Consider the following 20,847-nt stretch of genomic DNA (forward strand, 5'->3'; position numbering starts at 1 on the left):
GGATACGGGCCAAATGCAGGTAGGTGGGACTATTGTAGATGGGACACCCTAGTCAGTGTGGGCAAGTTGGGCAGGAAGGCCTGTTTCTATGCTCTGTGACTCTCTGACTCTATAAGACTCCATAACTGCTACCTACATTGCCATCAACTTCCCCCACTCACCTGCACACTCGGGGTCATTAACGTCAGCAAATTATCCTATCAACCTGCACATTTTTTGGGGGAAGAAACCGGAAGAAACCCTACTCAGTCGCAGGGAGGGAGTGCAAACTCCTCACGGACAGTGCGGAGATCAGGATTGAACCCTGGTCATCCGAGCTGCGAGGCAGCAGCACAGCCAGTTAGCAACGTGGAGCTTTGGTGACTCATTGCCACCCTACATTTAAGACAGATGAGTCCTCTGTTTAACTGGACACTGTGTATTGTTCCTGCACTCTGTATCTTCCCCTTTGCTCTATCTATTGTACTTGAGTATGAACGGATTGTATCTCGGATAATGGTATATCTGATCAGTTTGGATAGCGTGCAAAATCTAGCTTTCTACTGTACCAGGGTAGATGCGACAATCACAAACCTAACTTAACATAGCACGGCACAGAGGTGCAGTGGTAGAGTTGCTGCCATACAGCTCCTAAGGCCCTGGTTCGATCCTGAGTACAGGTGCTTGTCTTTACGGAGTTTGTACGTTCTCCCTCTGACCTCGTGGGTTTTCTCCAGGTGCTTCGGGTTTCCTCTCGCACCCCAATGACGTACAAGTTTGTAGGTTAATTGGCTTCTGTAAAATTGTAAATTGTCCCTAGTGCTAGTGCGTGGGGATGGCTGGTCGGTGCAGACTCGATGGGTCGAAGGGCCTGTTTCCGCTCTGTATCTCTAAACTAAATACCATAATCTAACCTTACATACATTAGCCTAACACAAGAGGTTGCCAGAGGTTATGGGGAGAAGGCAGGAGAATGGGGTTTAGGAGGGAGAGATAGATCTGCCATGATTGAATGACTTCGTCTGAAGAAGGGTTTCGGCCCGAAACGTTGCCTATTTCCTTCACTCCATAGATGCTGCTGCACCCGCTGAGTTTCTCCAGCACTTTTGTCTACCATGATTGAATGACTTGATGGGCTGAATGGCCTAATTCTAATTGGAATTCCTATTGGGTGGACCTGTAATTTTGGGCGTAGACCATAGACAATTCTTGAGCCAATAATGATTAAAAATAAGAGCTGAAAATGCCATGGTAACCCTTTCTCGCATCTCATTATGATTACGGATTTCAAAAGAAAAACGTACTTGCAGACGCAGTTGAGACAGAACGGATATTCTGACGCAAGCTTAGGAGAGAAATGGTGAGCAAGCATTTTAGAGTTCAAATGTGCAAGACTGACAATTGCAGAAGGGATAGACACAAAATGCTGGAGCAACTCAGCGGGTCAGGCAGCATCTCTGGAGAGAAGGAATGGGTGACCCTTCTTGGGTCTCGACCCAAAACGTCACCCATTTCTTCTCTCCAGAGATGCTGCCGGTCCCGCTGAGTTACTCCAGCTTTTTGTGTCTATCTTCAGTGTATAACCGGCATCTGCCGTTCCTTCGTTCACACGGGTTGGTTGTATCTGCTTATAAATTTCAAGTTCTATGCTCATGACTGACTTTCATTCTTTAAAGACTATTTGGGATTTACGACAAGGTATGACACTTTGAAATGCATTGGGTGGTGTGGGAGGTGCGCATTGTAGACACAAAGCTTTTATAGAGCTTTCTGTACGTGCTAAACTAATCTGGATCCTTCCAGGTGAGACAGACATTCACCTGCACCTCCTCTAAGTTCGCCTAAACCCACCTGATCTCCCAGTTGCTTAACACTATAACTCCCCCTCCCAATCCCACACTGGCCTTTCTGTCCTGGGCCTCCTCCACTGTCAGAGTGAGGCCCAGAGCAAATTGGAGGAACAGCGCCTCATATTTCACTTGGGCAGCTTACAACCCAGCGGTATGAATGTTGACTTCTCGGACTTCAAGGAAATCCTTGCGTTCCCTCTCTCTCCATCCCTCCCCCTCCGGACGGCCCTATGTTCAAGCCCTCTGGTCGGGATGGTCGGAACGCCGACGTCCACACCTTTTTGCCTTTTCATCTCAGGTCTTTGTTCAACCATCTGCCTATCAACAACCCCCCCACCAAACCTCCTCACCTTTAGCTATCTGCCATTGGCCAGGCTTTGCCCTGCCCTTCCTCGCTTCCAGCCTACCCACCCCCCCCCCCCCCCCCCCCCACCACAATCAGTCTGAAGAAGGATCGCGACCCGAGATGTCACATGTCCACTTCCTCCAGAGATACTGCCTGACACGTGGAGTTACTCCAGCACTTTGCATCTTTTTATTATCCTCCTTTTTATTATCCTATGGGTAAGGTTTTTCTACTGGTTCAAATGTGGTGGATAAAGACTCTTGCCACTGAAAACCTCGATGAGAGTTACTGATCCAAATGCAGGCTTGGAGCTTGGACACTATCGCCTTTCCTGCTTTATAATAGTGCTAAAATGGTCACAATCCCCATGAAGATTAGCCAGAGAGTGAAGATTTTCACCCAGAGAGTAGTAAACCAGTGGAATTCTCTGCCACAGAATGCAGAGGAGGACAATTCACTGGATGTATTCAAGAGAGAGTTAGATTTAGCTCTTAGGGCGAATGGAATCAAGGGATATGGGGAGAAAGCAGGAACTGGGCACTCATTCTGGATGATCAGCCATGATCTTATTGATTGGCGGTGCTGGCTCGAAGGGCCGAATGGCACCTATTTTTTATGCTTCTAAGATTATAATAGACAATAGGTGCAGGAGTAGGCCATTCGGCCATTCGAGCCAGCACCGCCATTCACTGTGGTCATGGCTGATCATTTGTAACAAATTATATAAAAGATTGCAACTGAATGAGTGGTGGAGGCAGATGGGAGCAACAGGGGGCAGGGAGGGGAGGAGGTAGGGGGTCCATTAGGAGGAAGGGGCCAAGAAACAGGGTCATAGTGGGTTGGGGGGGGGGGGTTAAGGTGGGACGAAGGGTGTGTGAGAGGGGCCCAGGGTGGAAAGGAGGAGAGAGAAAGGGACAGAAGGGGGCGAGGGATATCTGAGGATTTAAAGAGCAGCACGGTGGCGCAGCGGTAGAGTTGCTGCCTTACAGCCCCAGAGACCCGGGTTCGATCCTGTACCGAGTTTGCACATTCTCCCCGTGACCTGCGTGGGTTTCCTCCGAGATTTTCAGTTTCCTCCAGCACTCCAAAGACGTACAGGTTTGCCAGTTGATTGGCTTGGTGTATGTGTGTATTGGCCCTGGTGTGTGGTAGGGCAGTGTTGATGTGTGCGTGGATCGCTGGTCGGTGGGCCGAAGGGCCTGATTCCGTGGGGTATTCCACATTCAACTCAATAAAGAGGTTTGAATTGTGAAACAAGAGGAAGGAATGAAGGGGGAGGGGGACTAGAGAAACGGGTATGAGTCCACGGGGAAGAGAAGGGGGTGGGTGGGGGGAGGGGGATGGGGAAGAATGAGGGGGGGGGTGGGGGGTGTTTTGGTAAGTCACCCAAAATGGGAGAATCTAATAATCTAACAAGCTACCCAAGTGGAATACGAGGTGTTGTTCCTCCAGTCTGAGGAAGGATCCCGATTTGAAATGTCACCTCTCCACGTTCTCCAGAGATGGTGCCCGAGCTGCTGGGTTACTCCAGCACTTTGTGTCTTTTTTTTTTGTAAGCCAGCATCTGCAGTTCCTCTTTCCTACCTGTGGGATCTTGCAACCCCAGCAGCTGAGATCATGGCTGAACAATGGCAACCTGCAAAAGGGGAATCTAAAACGGTGTATTGGCAAGAGTCGGCCTCCAAAGGAGAAGATTACAGTGGGTTTTAATCACATTGCCTCAAATGCCGTGAAAAATTAATTACACAATAAGCGGGTGGATTAATATCCATTTCTTTTTTTTTTAACCGCATATTGAAGACCAGTCTTTCGCTCAATCGATTCGCTTCTGAAAATAAATACATGGATCTAGAGGATCATATGCTGGGCAGGCAAGGAGGCTATTTAGGTCTTTGGACTCGTGATTCTCCATTGACATAGCCGCTCGATTCATCCCACCTCCGATCTCTTTCCCCATGAAAGAACCAACCTTAAGCAGTATGCGGAGTCCCCCACACTGCTCGATCTGGTATTGGGAAATTGGGAAGGGCAAGTTAATGAAGTGTGTGTGTGTGTGTGTGGAGGAGCCTTTTGGGACCAGTGACCACAGTTCACTTGGGTTTAAGATAGTTGTGGATAGGGACAGAGAGGGTCCATGTGTTAAAATGCTCAACTGGGGTAAGGCCAACTTTGAGGGTGTGTGTTTCGCTCAAGTTGACTGGAGCAGGTTATTTGAGGGGAAGTGGGATGTTTTTAAAGGTGTGCTGAAGAAAGCTCAGAATGTGTATGTCCACATTAGAGTGAAGGGCAGAGCAGGCAAACGTAAGGAAGCTTGGCTGACGAGGGAAATTGAGACGTTAGTCAAAAACATGGGACGATGCATGGGACTCAGGGATGCAGACCATCAGGCCCTGGGGATTTATCAGCCTTCAGTCCATCAGTCCACCCAATAACATTTCCTGCCTAATGTGGATTTTCTTCAGTTCTTCCATCACCCTAGATCCTCTGGCCACTACTCTATCAGGAAGATTGTTTGTGTCCTCCTTAGTAAAGACGGATCCAAAGTACCTGTTCAACTCATCTGCCATTTCCTTGTTCCCCTTTAATAAATTCACCTTTTTCAGTCTTCAAGGGTCCAACTTTGGTCTTAACTATATTTTTCTTCTTCACATACCTAAAGAAGCTTTTGCTATCCACCTTTATATTCTTGGCCAGCTTACCTTCGTACCACATCTTTTCTCCACGTATTGTCTTTTTAGTTATCTGCTGTTGCTCTTTAAACATTACCCAATCCTCTTGCTTCCCGCTCATCTTTGCTACGTTGTACTTCTTCGCTTTAATTTTTATACTGTCCCTGACGTCCCTTGTCAGCCACGGTCACCCCTTACTCCGCTTGGAATCTTTCTTCCTCTTTGGAATGACTCCGCTATCTTTAAGAGCCCTATCTAGCTCTCTCTTAAAATATCCGGAGAACCGGCCTCCGCTGTCCTCTGAGGCCGAGAATTCCACGGATTATTATAGACGTTGATACAGAGAGATAGAGAACATGCAAAAAGTAAGGATGATTAGTTGAGTTTATTGTCACGTGTACCGAGGTACAGTGAAAAGCTTTTGTTGAGTGCTAGCCAGTCAGCAGAAAGACAATACATGATTACAATCGAGCCATTCACAGTGTACAGATACATGATGTGGAAATAACGTTTAGTGCAAGGTAAAGCCAATACAGTCTGATCAAGGAAATGTGGAGCCCACAATGGTCCATTGTTGACTGTGGCTTCCACCTATTTCTTTTCTCCGGAGATGTTGCCTGAGTCACTGAGTTACACCAGCAAGGGGAGCAGGTTCAGGCATCTCCTCTGTCAGCAGGTTCTTGTCGCAGTGTTGCATAACATGCGTCCATGTGCAACGTGTCATGCATTCATAAGTTCATGTGATAGGAGCTGAGTTAGGCCATTCGGCCCATCAGGTCTACTCCACCATTCAATCGTGACTGATCTAGCTCTTCCTCTCAACCCCATTCTCCTGCCTTCGCCCCATAACCCCCGACACCCATACTCATCAAGAATCTGTCGATCTCTGCCTCGAAAATATCCACTGGCTTGGCCTCCACAGCCTTCTGTGGCAATGAATTCCACAGATTCACCACCCTCTGAATAAAGAAATTGCTCCTCAACTTCCTACAGGAACATCCTTTAATCCGGAGGTTATGACCTCTGGTCCTAGACTCACCCACTAGTGGAAACATCCTCTCCACATCCACTCTATGCAGGCCTTTCATTATTCGGTCAGTTTCAATGAGGTCTCCCCTCATCCTTCCACACTGCAGCGAGTACAGGCCCAGTGCCGTCAAACGCTCATCATACTGTATGTTAACCCACTCATTCCTGGGATCATCCTCTGGACCCTCTCTCAGAGCCAGCTCATCCTTCCTCAGATATTCTACTGCAGTTGTACAGGGTCTTGGTGAGACCACACCTGGAGTATTGCGTACAGTTTTGGTCTCCTAATCTGAGGAAATACATTCTTGCCATAGAGGGAGTACAGAGAAGGTTCACCAGACTGATTCCTGGGATGTCAGGACTTTCATATGAAGAAAGACTGGATAGACTCGGCTTGTACTCGCTAGAATTTAGAAGATTGAGGGGGGATCTTATAGAAACTTACAAAATTCTTAGGGGGTTGGACAGGCTAGATGCAGGAAGATTGTTCCCGATGTTGGGGAAGTCCAGGACAAGGGGTCACAGTTTAAGGATAAAGGGGAAATCTTTTAGGACCGAGATGTGGAAAACATTTTTCACACAGAGAGTGGTGAATCTGTGGAATTCTCTGCCACAGAAGGTAGTTGAGGCCAGTTCATTGGCTATATTTAAGAGGGAGTTAGACATGGCCCTTGTGGCTAAAGGGATCAGGAGGTATGGAGAGAAGGCAGGTACAGGATACTGAGTTGGATGATCAGCCATGATCATATTGAATGGCGGTGCAGGCTCGAAGGGCCGAATGGCCTACTCCTGCACCTATTTTCTATGTTTCTATGTTTCTATATGGGGTCCAAAAGTGCACACAATACTCCAAATACCGTCTGTCCAGAGCCCTGCAAAGCCTCAGCGTTACGTCGGTGTTGTATTGTATTCCAGACCTCTCGAGTGCCATCCCATGGTTTTGCAGATGCATTGGGCAGCAGCCAGCAGCTCACACCTTGTTACTGTGCATTGTGGCACCAAGATGGCTCTTGGCTCGCTCTCCAAAGTATTACATTGAGACTGATACCATAACCACAGACAGAAAGAAATCATTGTCCTTTGCTATCGATGCACCGTGTCGAGTAACAAATGGCATGTGGGCTGAACAATATTCATTTTATATTGAAGGTGCTCAGGAATGTAAATATGATCTGGGTCTTAATGCGTAGGTTGGTCAACTTAACTTAGTGTGAGGTGATGGATAGGTATGAAGGAGCGGAGATTCTTGAAGGTATTGGATTGCTGGCAGCAGAACAAGATTCCATTTACTCGGCAAAAAAATGTCCCAATTCAGAAATCCCAGTTCATCTGGAGGGGGGAAGGAGGCAGTTCATGTCAAATTGTAACTTTCTCGGGGCAGTCTTGGTCTGTAAGGTTTTTAACTGTGCAAGTCAGTTTCACTCTTTGTTGGCTTGTCTCTACCGAGGGGAAAGCCAGTCTCCAGAGATGCTGCCTGTCCCGCTGCGTTACTCCAGCATTTTGTGGGACTCTCAGTCTGAAGAAGGATGGCACGGTGGCACAGCGGTAGAGTTGCTGCCTTACAGCGCCAGAGGCCCAAGTTCGATCCTGACTCTGGGTGCTGTCTATATGGAGTTTGCACGTTCTCCCCGTGACCTGCGTGGGTTTTCTCCGAGATCTTCGTTTTTTCCCCCACACTCTATTCCTCTCATGATTTTATACACGTCTATAAGATCCTCCTGCGCTTAGAGTCCTAGCCTGCAGCAGCATCTATGGAGCGAAGGAAATAGGCAACGTTTCGGGCCGAATTCCTTCTCTGAAACCCTTCGGCTGAAGAAGGATTTCGGCCCTATTTCCTTCGCTCCATAGATGCTGCTGCACCCGCTGAGTTTCTCCAGCATTTCTGTGTACCTTCGATTTTCCAGCATCTGCAGTTCCTTCTTAAACAACCTCTTCCCAAAAGCTCAGACCCTCTAGACCTGGCAACATCCTCATTAAAAATGTTGAATTCAAACATATTTGGTATACAAAGTGTGGCTTGAAAGCCCGATACCTGTCATGGTGACCTGCAGCAGGTAGTGCTGTTATCTCACAGCTCCTTGCACCCACGCAATCTGTGTGGCGTTTGCATGTTTTCCCTGTCACCACGTGGCTTCTCCCTGGTGCTCTTTCTTTCCCCCCCTCCCTTAAGCAGCTGTTACTCGTTACCCCTTAAGGCAGGTAATTGGGAAATGAGTGTGGTTAGTACAGGTGTCGGGGTTACAGGGAGAAGGCAGGAGAATGGGGTTAGGCGGGAGAGATAAATCAGCCAAGATTGAATGGTGGAGTAGACTTGATGCTCCTATCACATGATCATTTGAGTTAAGGAGCTTGTGAGAGTGTTTACATTAGGGGGGGGGTCAGGCACCTATGGAGAACCAGCATGGAGCTGAAGGGCTGAGTAGCCTCTTTCTGTGCTGTAATAAGTAAGTATGTGCGAGTGTTTCTTCGGTGTCCTTATGGACTGAATCCTGCCCTCTTCATGTGGCCTAATGTGGCTGTAGACAGGTTGACTCTTGGAAGAAGAGATGGCACGGTGGTGCAGCAGTAGAGTTGCTGCTTTACAGCAGCAGAGGCCTGTTTTTGATCCTGACTATGGGTGCTGCCTGTATGGAGTTTAAACATTCTCCCGGTGACTGTGTGGGTTTTCCCCGGGTGCTCTGGTTTCCTCCCACACTCCAAAGATGTACAGGTTTGCAGGTTAATTGGCTTCAGTAAAGATTGTAAAATTGTCCCTAGTGTGTAGGATAGTGCTTGTTTGTGTGGGGATGGCTGGTTGGAGCGGACTTGGTGGGCCGAAGGGCCTGTTTCTGGGCTTTATCTCTTAAATAAGTTGTAAAGCCGTGGCAATGTCACCAATAAATTTCACGCATAAATAACTCACGAACAAAACAGAAATCTTGGGAGTTTGTAAGTGTTTTCTTTCCCATATTAGTGAAAGTCGTTGAAGTTTAATATGAGCCTTTATTACAGCAGTCTGCAGAGTGAATGCAAGTTAATCTGAATGCTCTAGAGATAATATGGCAAGATCTTGCACCAAACTCACAATATTTGCTGCATATTGCAATGCATTTTTGCAGCAATTAATCGCTTTCAGCTATATATATTTCAAAATAGTTCTAAGCAAATATGGACAGTTACGTGCCTGTCCCACTTACATGACTTTTTTAGACGGCAACAGGAGACTATGAGGTCGCCACATGTTCGCTGGAGGTTGCCGGGGGTGTGGCCTGCATGGTGGTGAGTAGTCCCCGCATTCTCGTAACTAGTCGCGGCTTCATTCTGGTCGACGTTGAAAAATTAGCGGCGACCGGAATTTTGACGCCATGGAGAGTAGCGAGAATTCTCGTGGCGTAGGCGCAGCGGTAGTGGGTCGCCAGGAGGTCGAAGGTTGGCGTGGGTTCTGGTAGGTTGTAGCCGGTGCTGACCGGTGAATTTCATTGGCTCATTTGCAACAAAAAAAACGTGAACAGTAGTTTTCAGAACCAAGGATAACCGACTGGTTATGGTAATGTCCGCCGAACTTCACAGCCGTGTATCTCTGGCTTCTTAACAGTTGTCTCCACTCATTCTCCCCATCCCGTGCCTGATAACAGCTGGGAAGAGACTGTCCCTGAATCTGGAGGTTTGCGTTTTCGCACTTCTGTACCTTTTGCCCGATGGGAGAGGGGGAGAAGTGGGAGTGACCGGGGGTGAGACTGGTCCTCGATTAAAGCCTCACACAAGGCTCAAATCTTATACCAGAGATCTGACTTTTGAAACGTGTCTTCCACTCAGGGAGTGGGGCACTGTTGGAGGATATATGATAATAATTCATGAACGGTGTTATTTTTAACAATGGATGAATGAAGGAATACGTTTATTGGCCAAGTATTGACATACAAGGAATTTGCCTTGGCGCTCCGCCCACGAGTGACAACATGACATACAGTGACAGTTAGGAATGACACATAAAACGTTAAACATTAATAATAAAACATTATTGATTAAATATTTGAATTAAATAAAAATACCAGAGCAAAAGGTCCCAAAATGATCCGATAACTTCAGTTTAGGGAAGCGCATGGGATTTTCCCCGATTCAGCTTTTTTACCCGAGTCTCTGAGGAGTGGAAATAATCATCATGGAGCCACACAACAAGGGGACGGGTCTTCAGCCCAACTCGTCCATGCCGAATGAGATGCCCCATCTAAGCTAGTCCCATTTGCCACCTCTTTTGGCCCTTATCTCCCTAAACCATTACTATCTGTGTTTTTTTTCCTTTCTTCTCGCCACCCCCCCACCCCCCCATCAGTCTGAAGAAGAGTTTCGGCCCGAAATGTTGCCTATTTCCTTCGCTCCATAGATGCTGCTGCACCCGCTGAGTTTCTCCAGCTTTTTTGTGTACCTTCGATTTTCCAGCATCTGCAGTTCCTTCTTAAACACTATCTGTGTTCCTGTCCAAGTGTCTTTTAAATGCTGTTCTAGTCCCTGCCTCAACTACCTCCTCCAGGCAGCTCGTTCCATATGTCAACCACGCTTGAGAGAAAAGATTGCCCCTCGGGCTCATCTTCAACTTTCCCCCTCTCACCAGGAACGTAAACCTATTTTTGATTCCCCTAGCCTGGGTAAAAGACTCTGTGCATTCACCTTATCTATTCCCCTCATGATTTTATGTACCTCCATAATGGGCCTGTCCCACTTACGCGACTTTTCCAGCGACTGCCGGCACCCGTCATAGGGCGTTGCAGGTCGCCGAAAATTTTGAACATGTTGAAAATTCAGCGGCGACCAGAAAGACGCTAGGACTCTTAGGGCGACTGAGGAGACTACTCACGACCATACAGGCGACACCCTTGAGACATGTCGCGGGGTGAAGCCTGTATGGTCGTGAGCAGTCGCCCAAAGAGTCGTACCTTGTTCTGGTCGCCGCTGGATTTTCAACATGTCGCATAAGTGGGACAGGCCCATAAGATCGCCCCTTAGCCTCCTGTGCTTCAAGGAGTAAAGTCCTAGTCTGGCCCACCTCTCCCTGTAGCTCTGCCTGATCAAGTCCTGGCAACACCCTCGTAACCCTACTCTGCACTCTTTCCAGCTTCATCTTGAACGGCATGAGACAGGGAACTGCACAAGAATGTGAGTGACTCATGAGACACTCTAACTACACAGTGCGTGTATACATATGTTCACATGTGCAACAATGCTTTCCCCACCTTTTTGAAGCCAGAGTTATTCATACTATTTACAGACAACATTTTTCTACAATGTTACTGAAGGAACTTGTTCAGAAGTGATAGGAGCAGGGTTAGGCCATTCGGCCCATCAATCATGGCTGATCTATCTATCTTTCCCTCTCAACCCCATTCTCCTGCCTTCTCCCCATAACCCCTGACACAAGTACTAATCAAGAATTTATCCATCTCTGCCTTAAAAAAATATCCATTGACCTGACCTCCGCAGCCTTCTGTGGCAATGAAGTCCACAGATTCACCACCCTCTGATTAAAGAAATTCCTCCTTGTAATTTTTGACATTACATCCATTTCTCGATTCACTTCAGTTGAAGCTTGTGTTATTTCTCTTCTATGACATCCACTGGATCAACTTCTGGGGCATTCCAACTATGATACAACTCTTTGCTGTTCTCTCATCCACCTCTTGCAGGAATATAAGTGGCTGGCCTTCACAAGTTTAAACTACTCTTTTGTTTTTAATGAGCCATCCCTTTGTACTGCATTCTCTAGCCATCTGTCCAAAATGTCTTCATATGTTCATAAGTGATAGGAGCAGAATGAGGCCATTCTAGTCTGACATTCAATCATGGCTGATCTATCTCTCCCTCCTAACACCATTCTCCTGCCTTCTCCACATGACCCAACATCTATACTAAAACACCATCTGAAGACTGGGTCCTGACCCGAAGCATCCATCCTGGCTTCCATAGATCGACTCAAAAAGCTGGAGTAACTCAGCAGGACAGGCAGTGGTTAGACAGACCAGATGCAGGAAGATTGTTCCCGATGTTGGGGAAGTCCAGGACAAGGGGTCACAGTTTAAGGATAAAGGGGAAATCCTTTAAGACCGAGATGAGAAAAACATTTTTCACACAGAGAGTGGTGAATCTCTGGAACTATCTGCCACAGAAGGTAGTTGAGGCCAGTTCATTGGCTATATTTAAGAAGGAGTTAGATGTGGCCCTTGTGGCTAAAGAGATCAGGGGGTATGGAGAGAAGGCAGGTACAGGATACTGAGTTGGATGATCAGCCATGATCATATTGAATGGCGGTGCAGGCTCGAAGGGCCGAATGGCCTACTCCTGCACCTGTTTTCTATGTTTCTATGTTTCTATGTCTCTGGAGAAAAGAAATGGGTGACGTTTCGGGTCGGGACCCAAGACGGGTCACCCATTCCTTCTCTCCAGAGATGCCACCTGTCCTGCTGAGTTACTCCAGCGTTTTGTGTCTATCTTCTGTTTCAACCTGCATATGCAGTTCCTTCCTACAGTTCCTTGCCTCCCATCCTTTTTCTCCGGAGATGCTGCCTGACCCGCTGAGTTGCTCAGCATTTTGTGTCTATCCCTTCTGCAATTGTCTGTCTTGCACATGTGAACTCTAAAATGATTGCTCACCATTTCTCTACAAAGCTTGCGTCAGAATTTCCGTTCTGTCTCAACTGCGTCTGCAAGTACGTTTTACTTTTGAAACCCGTAATCATAATGAGATGCGAGAAAGGGTTACCATGGCATTTTCAGCTCTTATTTTTAATCATTATTGGCTCAAGAATTGCCTATGGTCTACGACCAAAATTACAGGTCCACCCAATAGGAATTCCAATAGGAATTAATGAAAACCAAAGATAATTCCTAATGCTTCCTTCTCAATTTGAGCTTTATTCATCCTGCTCGAAGCCTCAATGTCCCCTGAAGGCTTAAGAAGTTTGTCATGTCCCCAACAACCCTCACCAACTTCTACAGATGCACCACTGAAAGCATTGTATCGGGATGCATCACAGCATGGTTTGGGAACAGCTCCATCCAAGACCGCAGGAAATTGCAGCAAATTGTGGACGCAGCCCAGACCACCACACAAACCAACCTCCCTTCAATTGACACCATCTACACCTCACTCTGCCTCGGCAAGGCCACCAGCATAATCAAGTACCAGTCTCACCCCGGTCACTCCCTCTTCTCCCCTCTCCCACCACACAAGAGATCCAGAAGTGTCAAAACCTACACCTCCAGATTCAGGGACAGTTTCTTCCCAGCTGTAATCAACTTCCCAACTGAACCATTCTCCCACCAGCTAGAAGGTGACCCAGACCTTCCATTTACCCCACTTCGAACTACCTTTAGCCGAACTTTATCTTGCACTAAATGTTATACACATTATATTACATCTGTACATATATTATATTACATCTGTACATATCTGTGTCGGTGGATTGATTGTAATCATGTATACTCTTTCATTGACTGCATAGCGCAGAACACAAAACATTTTGCTGTACCTCAGTACACGTGATAATAATAAACGAAACTGAAGGGCCTGTCCCACTTACGCGACTTTTTCGGCAACTGCCGGCAACCGTCATAGGTCGTCACAGGTCAAAGAAAATTTTCAACATGTTGAAAATCCAGCGGCGACCAGAACAAGGTGTGACTCTTTGGGCGACTATCCACGACCACACAGGCTTCACCCCGTGACATGTCGCCAGGGTGTCGCCTGTATGGCCGTGAGTAGTCTTCTCAGTCGCCCAAAGAGTCGAAGCGTCTTTCTGGTCGCCGCTGAATTTTCAACACGTTGAAAATGTTCGGCGACCTGCAACGTCCTATGGCGGGTGCCGGCAGTCGCCGAAAAAGTTGCGTAAGTGGGACAGGCCCATAAACCAAATCAATGAATGTGACCCATAGTAATAGTTTTTACTTGGACTATTCTCCATCTCTATTGCTTGTACTGCATTAAAGTGAACTCGCAACGTTTGAATTCTAGTTTTTACCCTGATTGCATCTTCTGTGTTTATTCAGTCAGTATGTTACTACTGTTGCGAGATTCAGGCGAGATTCCAGCATACCGTTCCTGTTAATCAGAAAATTGGGAGTTACGGTAATGAAGTGGGAAATAGACTGAGATCCTAAATCTCACAGAGATACTTGCAGCCACAAAAGACTGCAGATGCTGGAGTCTAGAGCAAAACACAATGAGGAACAGGGCGGCAAGGTGCTGCCTTGCAGCGCCAGAGACCCGGTTTCGATTCGGACTACTGTTTCTGTCTGTACGGAGTTTGTACCTTCTCCCTGTGACCACGTGGGTTTTCTCCGAGGTCTTTGGTTTCCTCCCACGCTCCAAAGATGTGCATTGTTTGTAGGTTAATTGGCTTGGTATTAACGTAAAAAAAATTGTGTGTGTGTTAATGTGTGGGGATCGCTGGTCGGCGCGGACTTGGTGGGCTGAAGGGCCTGTTTCCGCGCTGTATCTCTAAACTAAACTCAGTGGGCTAGGCAGCCTCTGGAGGGGAATGGGCAGTTTGGGTCAAATCCCTCTTTCAGGGTTACTTGGACTCCTTTATAATCAACTTGGAAAAATAAATTTCTAAACTCAAAGTACATGTGCTATAACGCCAGGATAAACACTCAACAAACCTGTGGGACAACAAAAACTAGGCGTGTAGATGGCAGTTTCTCATTGGGATTATCAAGTGGGCATCTTCCTTCACTGGTGTTTCATTGGTTAGGGCCCACAACACCACAACCCCCCCCCCCCCCCCCCCCCCCCCCCCCCCCCAATACCTGCTCTTAACACCAATGCTACCAACAGTGGCGGACTGGGTCTAAAAATATTGGTTGCCAGGAGACAAAGGGGGCCTACTTCATCAGGGCCCGACTTGATATAGGGGGCCCACTTCATCAGGAGCTCACTTACCATCGGGCAAGCTGACACCCTGGCCAGTCCGCCACTGGCTACCAATATGCAATACTTAACAGCCAACTATGCAAATAACTACTAAGTAAAAGAAACTACAGGCGATTAACACAACACTTATACAAATGCTAGTTTTGTTTCTAAGCTGCAACATCTCTGTGACAGTGATGTATATCATCGATGGGGGATGTCCACTTCCATCCACGGCAGCACGGTGGCGCTACCCATGGAGTTGCTGCCTTTCAGCGCCAGAGGCCCAGGTTCGATCCTGACTACGGGTGCTGTCTGTACACATTTGCACGTTCTCCCCGTGACCTGCGTGGGTTTTCTCTGGTATCTCCAGTTTCCTCCCACTCTCCAAAGACGTACAGGTTTGTAGGCTAATTGGCTTGGTGTAAATGTAAATTCTTCCCCAGTGTGTGTAGGGTGATGTTAGTGTGCCCACTTCATCAGGAGCTCACTTGCCTGTTGTACCTGCATGCTTTCTTTCAGTGACTGATGTACTAGGACACCTGGATCGCTGGTCGGTGCGGACTCAGTGGGCCGAAGGGCCTGTTTCCGCGCTGTATCTCTAAACTAAACAATACGTTTTCCAAACGCACTGACTAATTCCATCTTTAGAAGTGAGTCCCAAGAGTGGTTACCTGGTAGACTGATATTAATATGAATATGCTCATTTGCCTGTTGTTAATATTACCAATTACAATTTAATCAATCTTTATAGAGACTGAAATATAATGTATCCCTCGTAAAGAAAATAGACCCAATTTTGCAGAAAGCTGATTAAAAACCCTAACTGAATAAAAAATGAAAAACAAAGAATTTAAAAAATTCATGACTTTTTAAGATGCGTGTTCTACAGTTCAACACCTGCCAAGTGATTCGCCGGATCAGAAAAAGACCGTTTTAGTGTTTAGTTTTAGAGATAGCGTGGAAACAGGCCATTTGGCCCACCGAGTCCGCGCCGACCAGCGATCCCCGCACACTAACACTATCCTGCACACACTAAGGACAATTTACATTTATACCAAGGCGATTAACCTACACACCTGCACGTCTTTGGAGTGCGGGAGGAAACCGGAGATCTCGGAGAAAACCCACGCAGGTCACGGGGAGAACGTGCAAACTCCGTACGGGTAGCACCCGTAGTCGGGATCGAACCTGGGTCTCTGGCGCTGTAAAGGGCCTGTCCCTCTTTCACGACCTAATTCACGACCTCTGCCGAGTTCGTCCTTGACTCATCCCCGCAGCATGGTCGTCACGAGGTCGTAGCAGGCCGTGACGCTAGTCGTAGGTATTCGTGGCAGCAAGTAGGTCGGGGCGATGTAGCCTGATGAAAAATGTCCACAAGTAAAAAAGGTTGTGAATTAGCTCGTGAAAGTGGGACAGCCCCTTAAAGCAGCAAATCTAACGCTGCGCCACCGTGTCGCCACCCTCCCCCCCCCCCCCCCCATTTCCACGGCCATTTTATGACCCTGGCCATTTTATTTGCTCCTATTGGCTTTCTTTCGAAATTAAAATTAACATTTTTTAGTTGCGTGAAAATATTTTGGCCTGGTTGGTTGAGTTTGCAGCCTTTAATTAATTATACTCAATCACATTCTGAACGTAATGCGAGTTGAATGCTGTGATATTTTGTTTTTTATAAATGTGCATTCCTGTAAAGTATCCAATCCTGGCAGATTAATCACTTACTGAAGCAATCATGGTGCTAATAAATGGCAAATGGCTTTGAGCAATGACGGGGTTTTTCGTGCTTGGAGTCCGGGAACTGATGCTTCACTGTCAGAGGAACTGAAGTCTTTCTTTCTGATGTTGCAATGTCGAACGTAACGTCAGTAGCTTTCACTTTCCATGGCAGCTGAGGCATAGGGCAGGGAAACAGGCCCTTCGGCCCGGCACGCCCATGCCGACCAAGGTGACCCATCTACACCAGTGTCCCGCCTGCCCACGTTTGGCCCACATCCCACTAAACCCTTCCTATCCATGTGCCTGATAGCTTTTAAATCTTAGAAGATAGACACAAAAAGCTGGAGTAACTCAGCGGGACAGGCAGCGTCACTGGAGAGAAGGAATGGGTGATGGTTCGGGTCGAGACCCTTCTTCAGACTGGTTAAGGATAAGGGCTATGCTGAGATATGGAGTGGCTGGGCTTGTATACTCTGGAATTTAGAAGGATGAGAGGGGAAAACATACGATGATTAAGGGTTTTGACACGCTAGAGGCAGGAAATATGTTCCCGATGTTGGGGGAGTCCAGAACCAGGGGCCACAGTTTAAGAATAAGGGGTAAGCCATTTAGAATGGAGACGAGGAAACACTTATTCTCACAGAGAGCTGTGAGTCTGTGGAATTCTCTGCCTCAGAGGGCGGTGGAGGCCGGTTCTCTGGATACTTTCAGGAGAGAGCTGAATAGAGCTCCTAAAGATAGCGGAGTCGGGGGATATGGGGAGAAGGCAGGAACGGGGTACTGATTGGGGATGATCAGCCATGATCACATTGAATGGCGGTGCTGGCTCGAAGGGCAGAATGGCCTACTCCTGCACCTATTGTCTAATGTCTATTGTCTATTGAAATGAGAGATATTGGCGGTGATGTGGAGAGATAGTACCTGCCTCAACCACCTCCTCTGACAGCTCATTCAATAGACATAGACAATAGGTGCAGGAGTAGGCCATTCGGCCCTTCGAGCCAGCACCACCATTCAATGTGATCATGGCTGATCATCCCCAATCAGTACCCCTGTTCCTGCCTTCTCCCCGTATCCCCTGACTGCATTATTTCCATACACCCACCGCCACCCTCTGTGTGGACAGCACACGTGGTCAGGACCAAACCCGGGGCCTCCGGCGCTGTAAGGTAGCAACTCTACTGCTGCGCCACCGTGCCTTCTTTTTACAACTCGAGGTGCATTTGCAAAACAAAAATGCAAATTACTGTTGCATATAACGAGTTTCCTGGGTGAAGCAGCCTGTTTCCAATTAATGAGCCTCTGCACATGACGAGCATTCAATTAGACAAGCAGCCTACCTGTGTGTGGCATAACTGTGGTTATGCATCTGATTATCGTGCGATACACACGCATGGAGCACGTGGTACCCATTTAACATGTCTCGGACGTGTTCCTCTTCCAGCATCTCTATTGTTTCGGAGGTATAAAAATACTCATGACTTTGCTGGTTTGTTTCCTGGTCTAATCCGCGAAGCTGTTTCATTACAGCCCTCACTTCAATTTAATTTTTAACGTTTCAGACGACCCCCTCGAGTGTTTCATCTGTCGGGAGCGAGGGGTGACAGACTGCGACTCCTTGCTGCAGTATTGTGACTGCAAGAGTTTGGTTGCTCATCACAAGTGTTTGCTGACCTGGATACAAAAGGTAATAACCCCACCCCCCCACATCATAGCACACAACAAGCTATCAATTTAGTTTGCCGAATGTTCTATAGATTCAGGATCAGTTCCTGTGGATTGGAGGGTAGCTAATGATTTCCCACTTTTTGAGAAAGGCGGGAGAGAGAAAACAGGGAATTATAGACCAGTTAGCCTGACATCGGTCGTGGGGAAAATGCTGGAGTTAATTATAAGAGATGAAATAGCCGAACATTTGGATAGCAGTAACAGGATCGGTCTGAGTCAGCATGGGTTTACGAAGGGGAAATCATGCTTGACTAATCTTCTGGAATTTTTTGAGGATGTAACTAGGAAAATGGACAAGGGACGGCCAGTGGATGTAGTGTACCTGGACTTTCAGAAAGCATTTGATAAGGTCCCACATAGGAGATTAGTGGGCAAAATTAGGGCACATGGTATTGGGGGTAGATTGCTAACATGGATAGAAAATTGGTTGGCAGACAGGAAATAAAGAGTAGGGATTAACGGGTCCCTTTCAGAATGGCAGGCAGTGACTAGTGGGGTGCCGCAAGGCTCGGTGCTAGGACCGCAGCTATTTACAATATACATCAATGATTTAGATGAAGAGATTCAAAGTAACATTAGCAAATTTGCCGATGACTCAAAGCTGGGTGGCAGTGTGAACTGTGAGGAGGATGCTATGAGAATGCAGGGTGACTTGGACAGGTTGGGTGAGTGGGCAGATGCATGGCAGATGCAGTTTAAGGTGGATAAATGTGAGGTTATCCACTTTGGTAGCAGAAACAGGAAGCCAGATTACTATCTAAATGGTGTCAAGTTGGGAAAAGGGGAAGTACAATGGGATCTGGGGGGTCCTTGTTCATCAGTCAATGAAAGTAAGCATGCAGATACAGCAGGCAGTGAAGAAAGCGAATGGCATGTTGGCCTTTATGACAAGAGGAGATGAGTATAGGAGCAAAGAGGTCCTTCTGCAGTTGTACAGGGCCATAATGAGACCACACCTGGAGTATTGTGTGCAGTTTTGGTCCCCTAACTTGAGGAAGGACATTCTTGCTATTGAGGGAGTGCAGCGTAGGTTTATAAGGTTAATTCCCGGGATGGCGGGACTGTCATATGCTAAGAGAATGGAGCGGCTGGGCTTGTATACTCTGGAGTTTGGAAGGAGGAGAGGGGATCTTATTGAAACATATAAGATTTTTAAGGGTTTGGACACGCTAGAGGCAGGAAATATGTTCCCGATGTTGGGGGAGTCCAGAACCAGGGGCCACAGTTTGAGAATAAGAGGTAAGCCATTTAGAACGGAGGCGAGGAGACACTTTTCACACAGAGGGTTGTGAGTTTGTGGAAGTCTCTACCTCAGAGGGCAGTGGAGACCGGTTCTCTGGATACTTTCAAGAGAGAGCTAGATAGGGCTCTTAAAGATAGCGGAGTCAGGGGGTATGGGGAGAAGGCAGGAACTAGTGGTACTGATTGGGCAAGATGAGCCATTATCACATTGAATGGTGGTGCTGGCTCGAAGGGCCAAATAGCCTATTCCTACACCTATTGTCTATTGTCTTAAGGGGTTGGACAGGCTAGATGCAGGAAGATTGCTCCCGATGTTGGGGAAGTCCAGGACAAGGGGTCACAGCTTAAGGATAAGGGGGAAATCCTTTAAAACCGAGATGAGAAGAACATTTTTCACACAGAGAGTGGTGAATCTCTGGAACTCCCTGCCACAGAGGGTAGTCGAGGCCAGTTCATTGGCTATATTTAAGAGGGAGTTAGATGTGGCCCTTGTGGCTAAGGGGATCAGAGGGTATGGAGAGAAGGCAGGTACGGGATACTGAGTTGGATGATCAGCCATGATCATATTGAATGGCGGTGCAGGCTCGAAGGGCCGAATGGCCTACTCCTGCACCTAATTTCTATGTTTCTATGTTTCTATGTCTATTATCTATTGTCTATATTTCTATGATAGCCTCTCATCCTTCATAAATTCCAGTGAATACTAGCCCAGTCGCTCTATTTTCATCATATGACAGTCCCGCCGTCCCGGGAATTAACGTCGTAAACCTACGCTGCACTCCCTCAATAGCAAGAATGTCCTTTCTCAAATTAGGAGACCAAAACAGCACACAATACTCCAGGTGTGGTCTCACTATGGCCCTGCAGAACTGCAGAAGGACCTCTTTGCTCCTATACTCAACTCCTCTTGTTATGAAGGCCAACATGCCATTCGCTTTCTTCACTGCCTGTTGTACCTGCATGCTTTCTTTCAGTGACTGATGTACTAGGACACCCAGGTCTCGTTGTACTTCCCCTTTTCCCAACCTGACGCCATCCAGATAATAAATCTGCCTTCCCGTTCTTGCCACCAAAGTGGATAACCTCACATTTATCCACATTAAACTGCATCTGCCACGCGTCTGCCCACTCACCCAACCTGTCCAAGTCACCCTGCATCCTTTCCCATTCATCTTAAACCGACGTCCTCTGGTCCTCGATTCCCCAACTCTGTGAATCCACCCGATCTATTCCTCTTGTGATTTTATACACTGAGGGTGTGTTGGGACATGCTGAGGTTGGAGACACAAGTAGGTGGGGAGGGGGTGGAGTTGGCGGGACGATTGGGTAAAAGTCTAAAAATCTAAGAGAGACGTCAACCTAATGAAGCACATTTACAAATACAAGTAAAGGGCACGCTAT

General features: G+C 47.3%; 1 protein-coding gene across 1 annotated transcript in view; it reads left to right on the forward strand.

Moving 5' to 3' along the window:
- LOC116978020 overlaps nt 1–20,847 on the forward strand; it is a 206,330-nt gene that overhangs the window by 8,976 nt on the left and 176,507 nt on the right. Inside the window, exon 2 of the mRNA XM_033029007.1 lies at nt 18,039–18,163. Coding sequence (XP_032884898.1) covers nt 18,039–18,163 — 125 coding nt within the window. The remainder of the gene's footprint in view (nt 1–18,038; nt 18,164–20,847) is intronic.

This window comes from Amblyraja radiata, chromosome 10 (assembly GCF_010909765.2).
Source record: "Amblyraja radiata isolate CabotCenter1 chromosome 10, sAmbRad1.1.pri, whole genome shotgun sequence".
NCBI classification, from domain to species: domain Eukaryota; kingdom Metazoa; phylum Chordata; class Chondrichthyes; order Rajiformes; family Rajidae; genus Amblyraja; species Amblyraja radiata.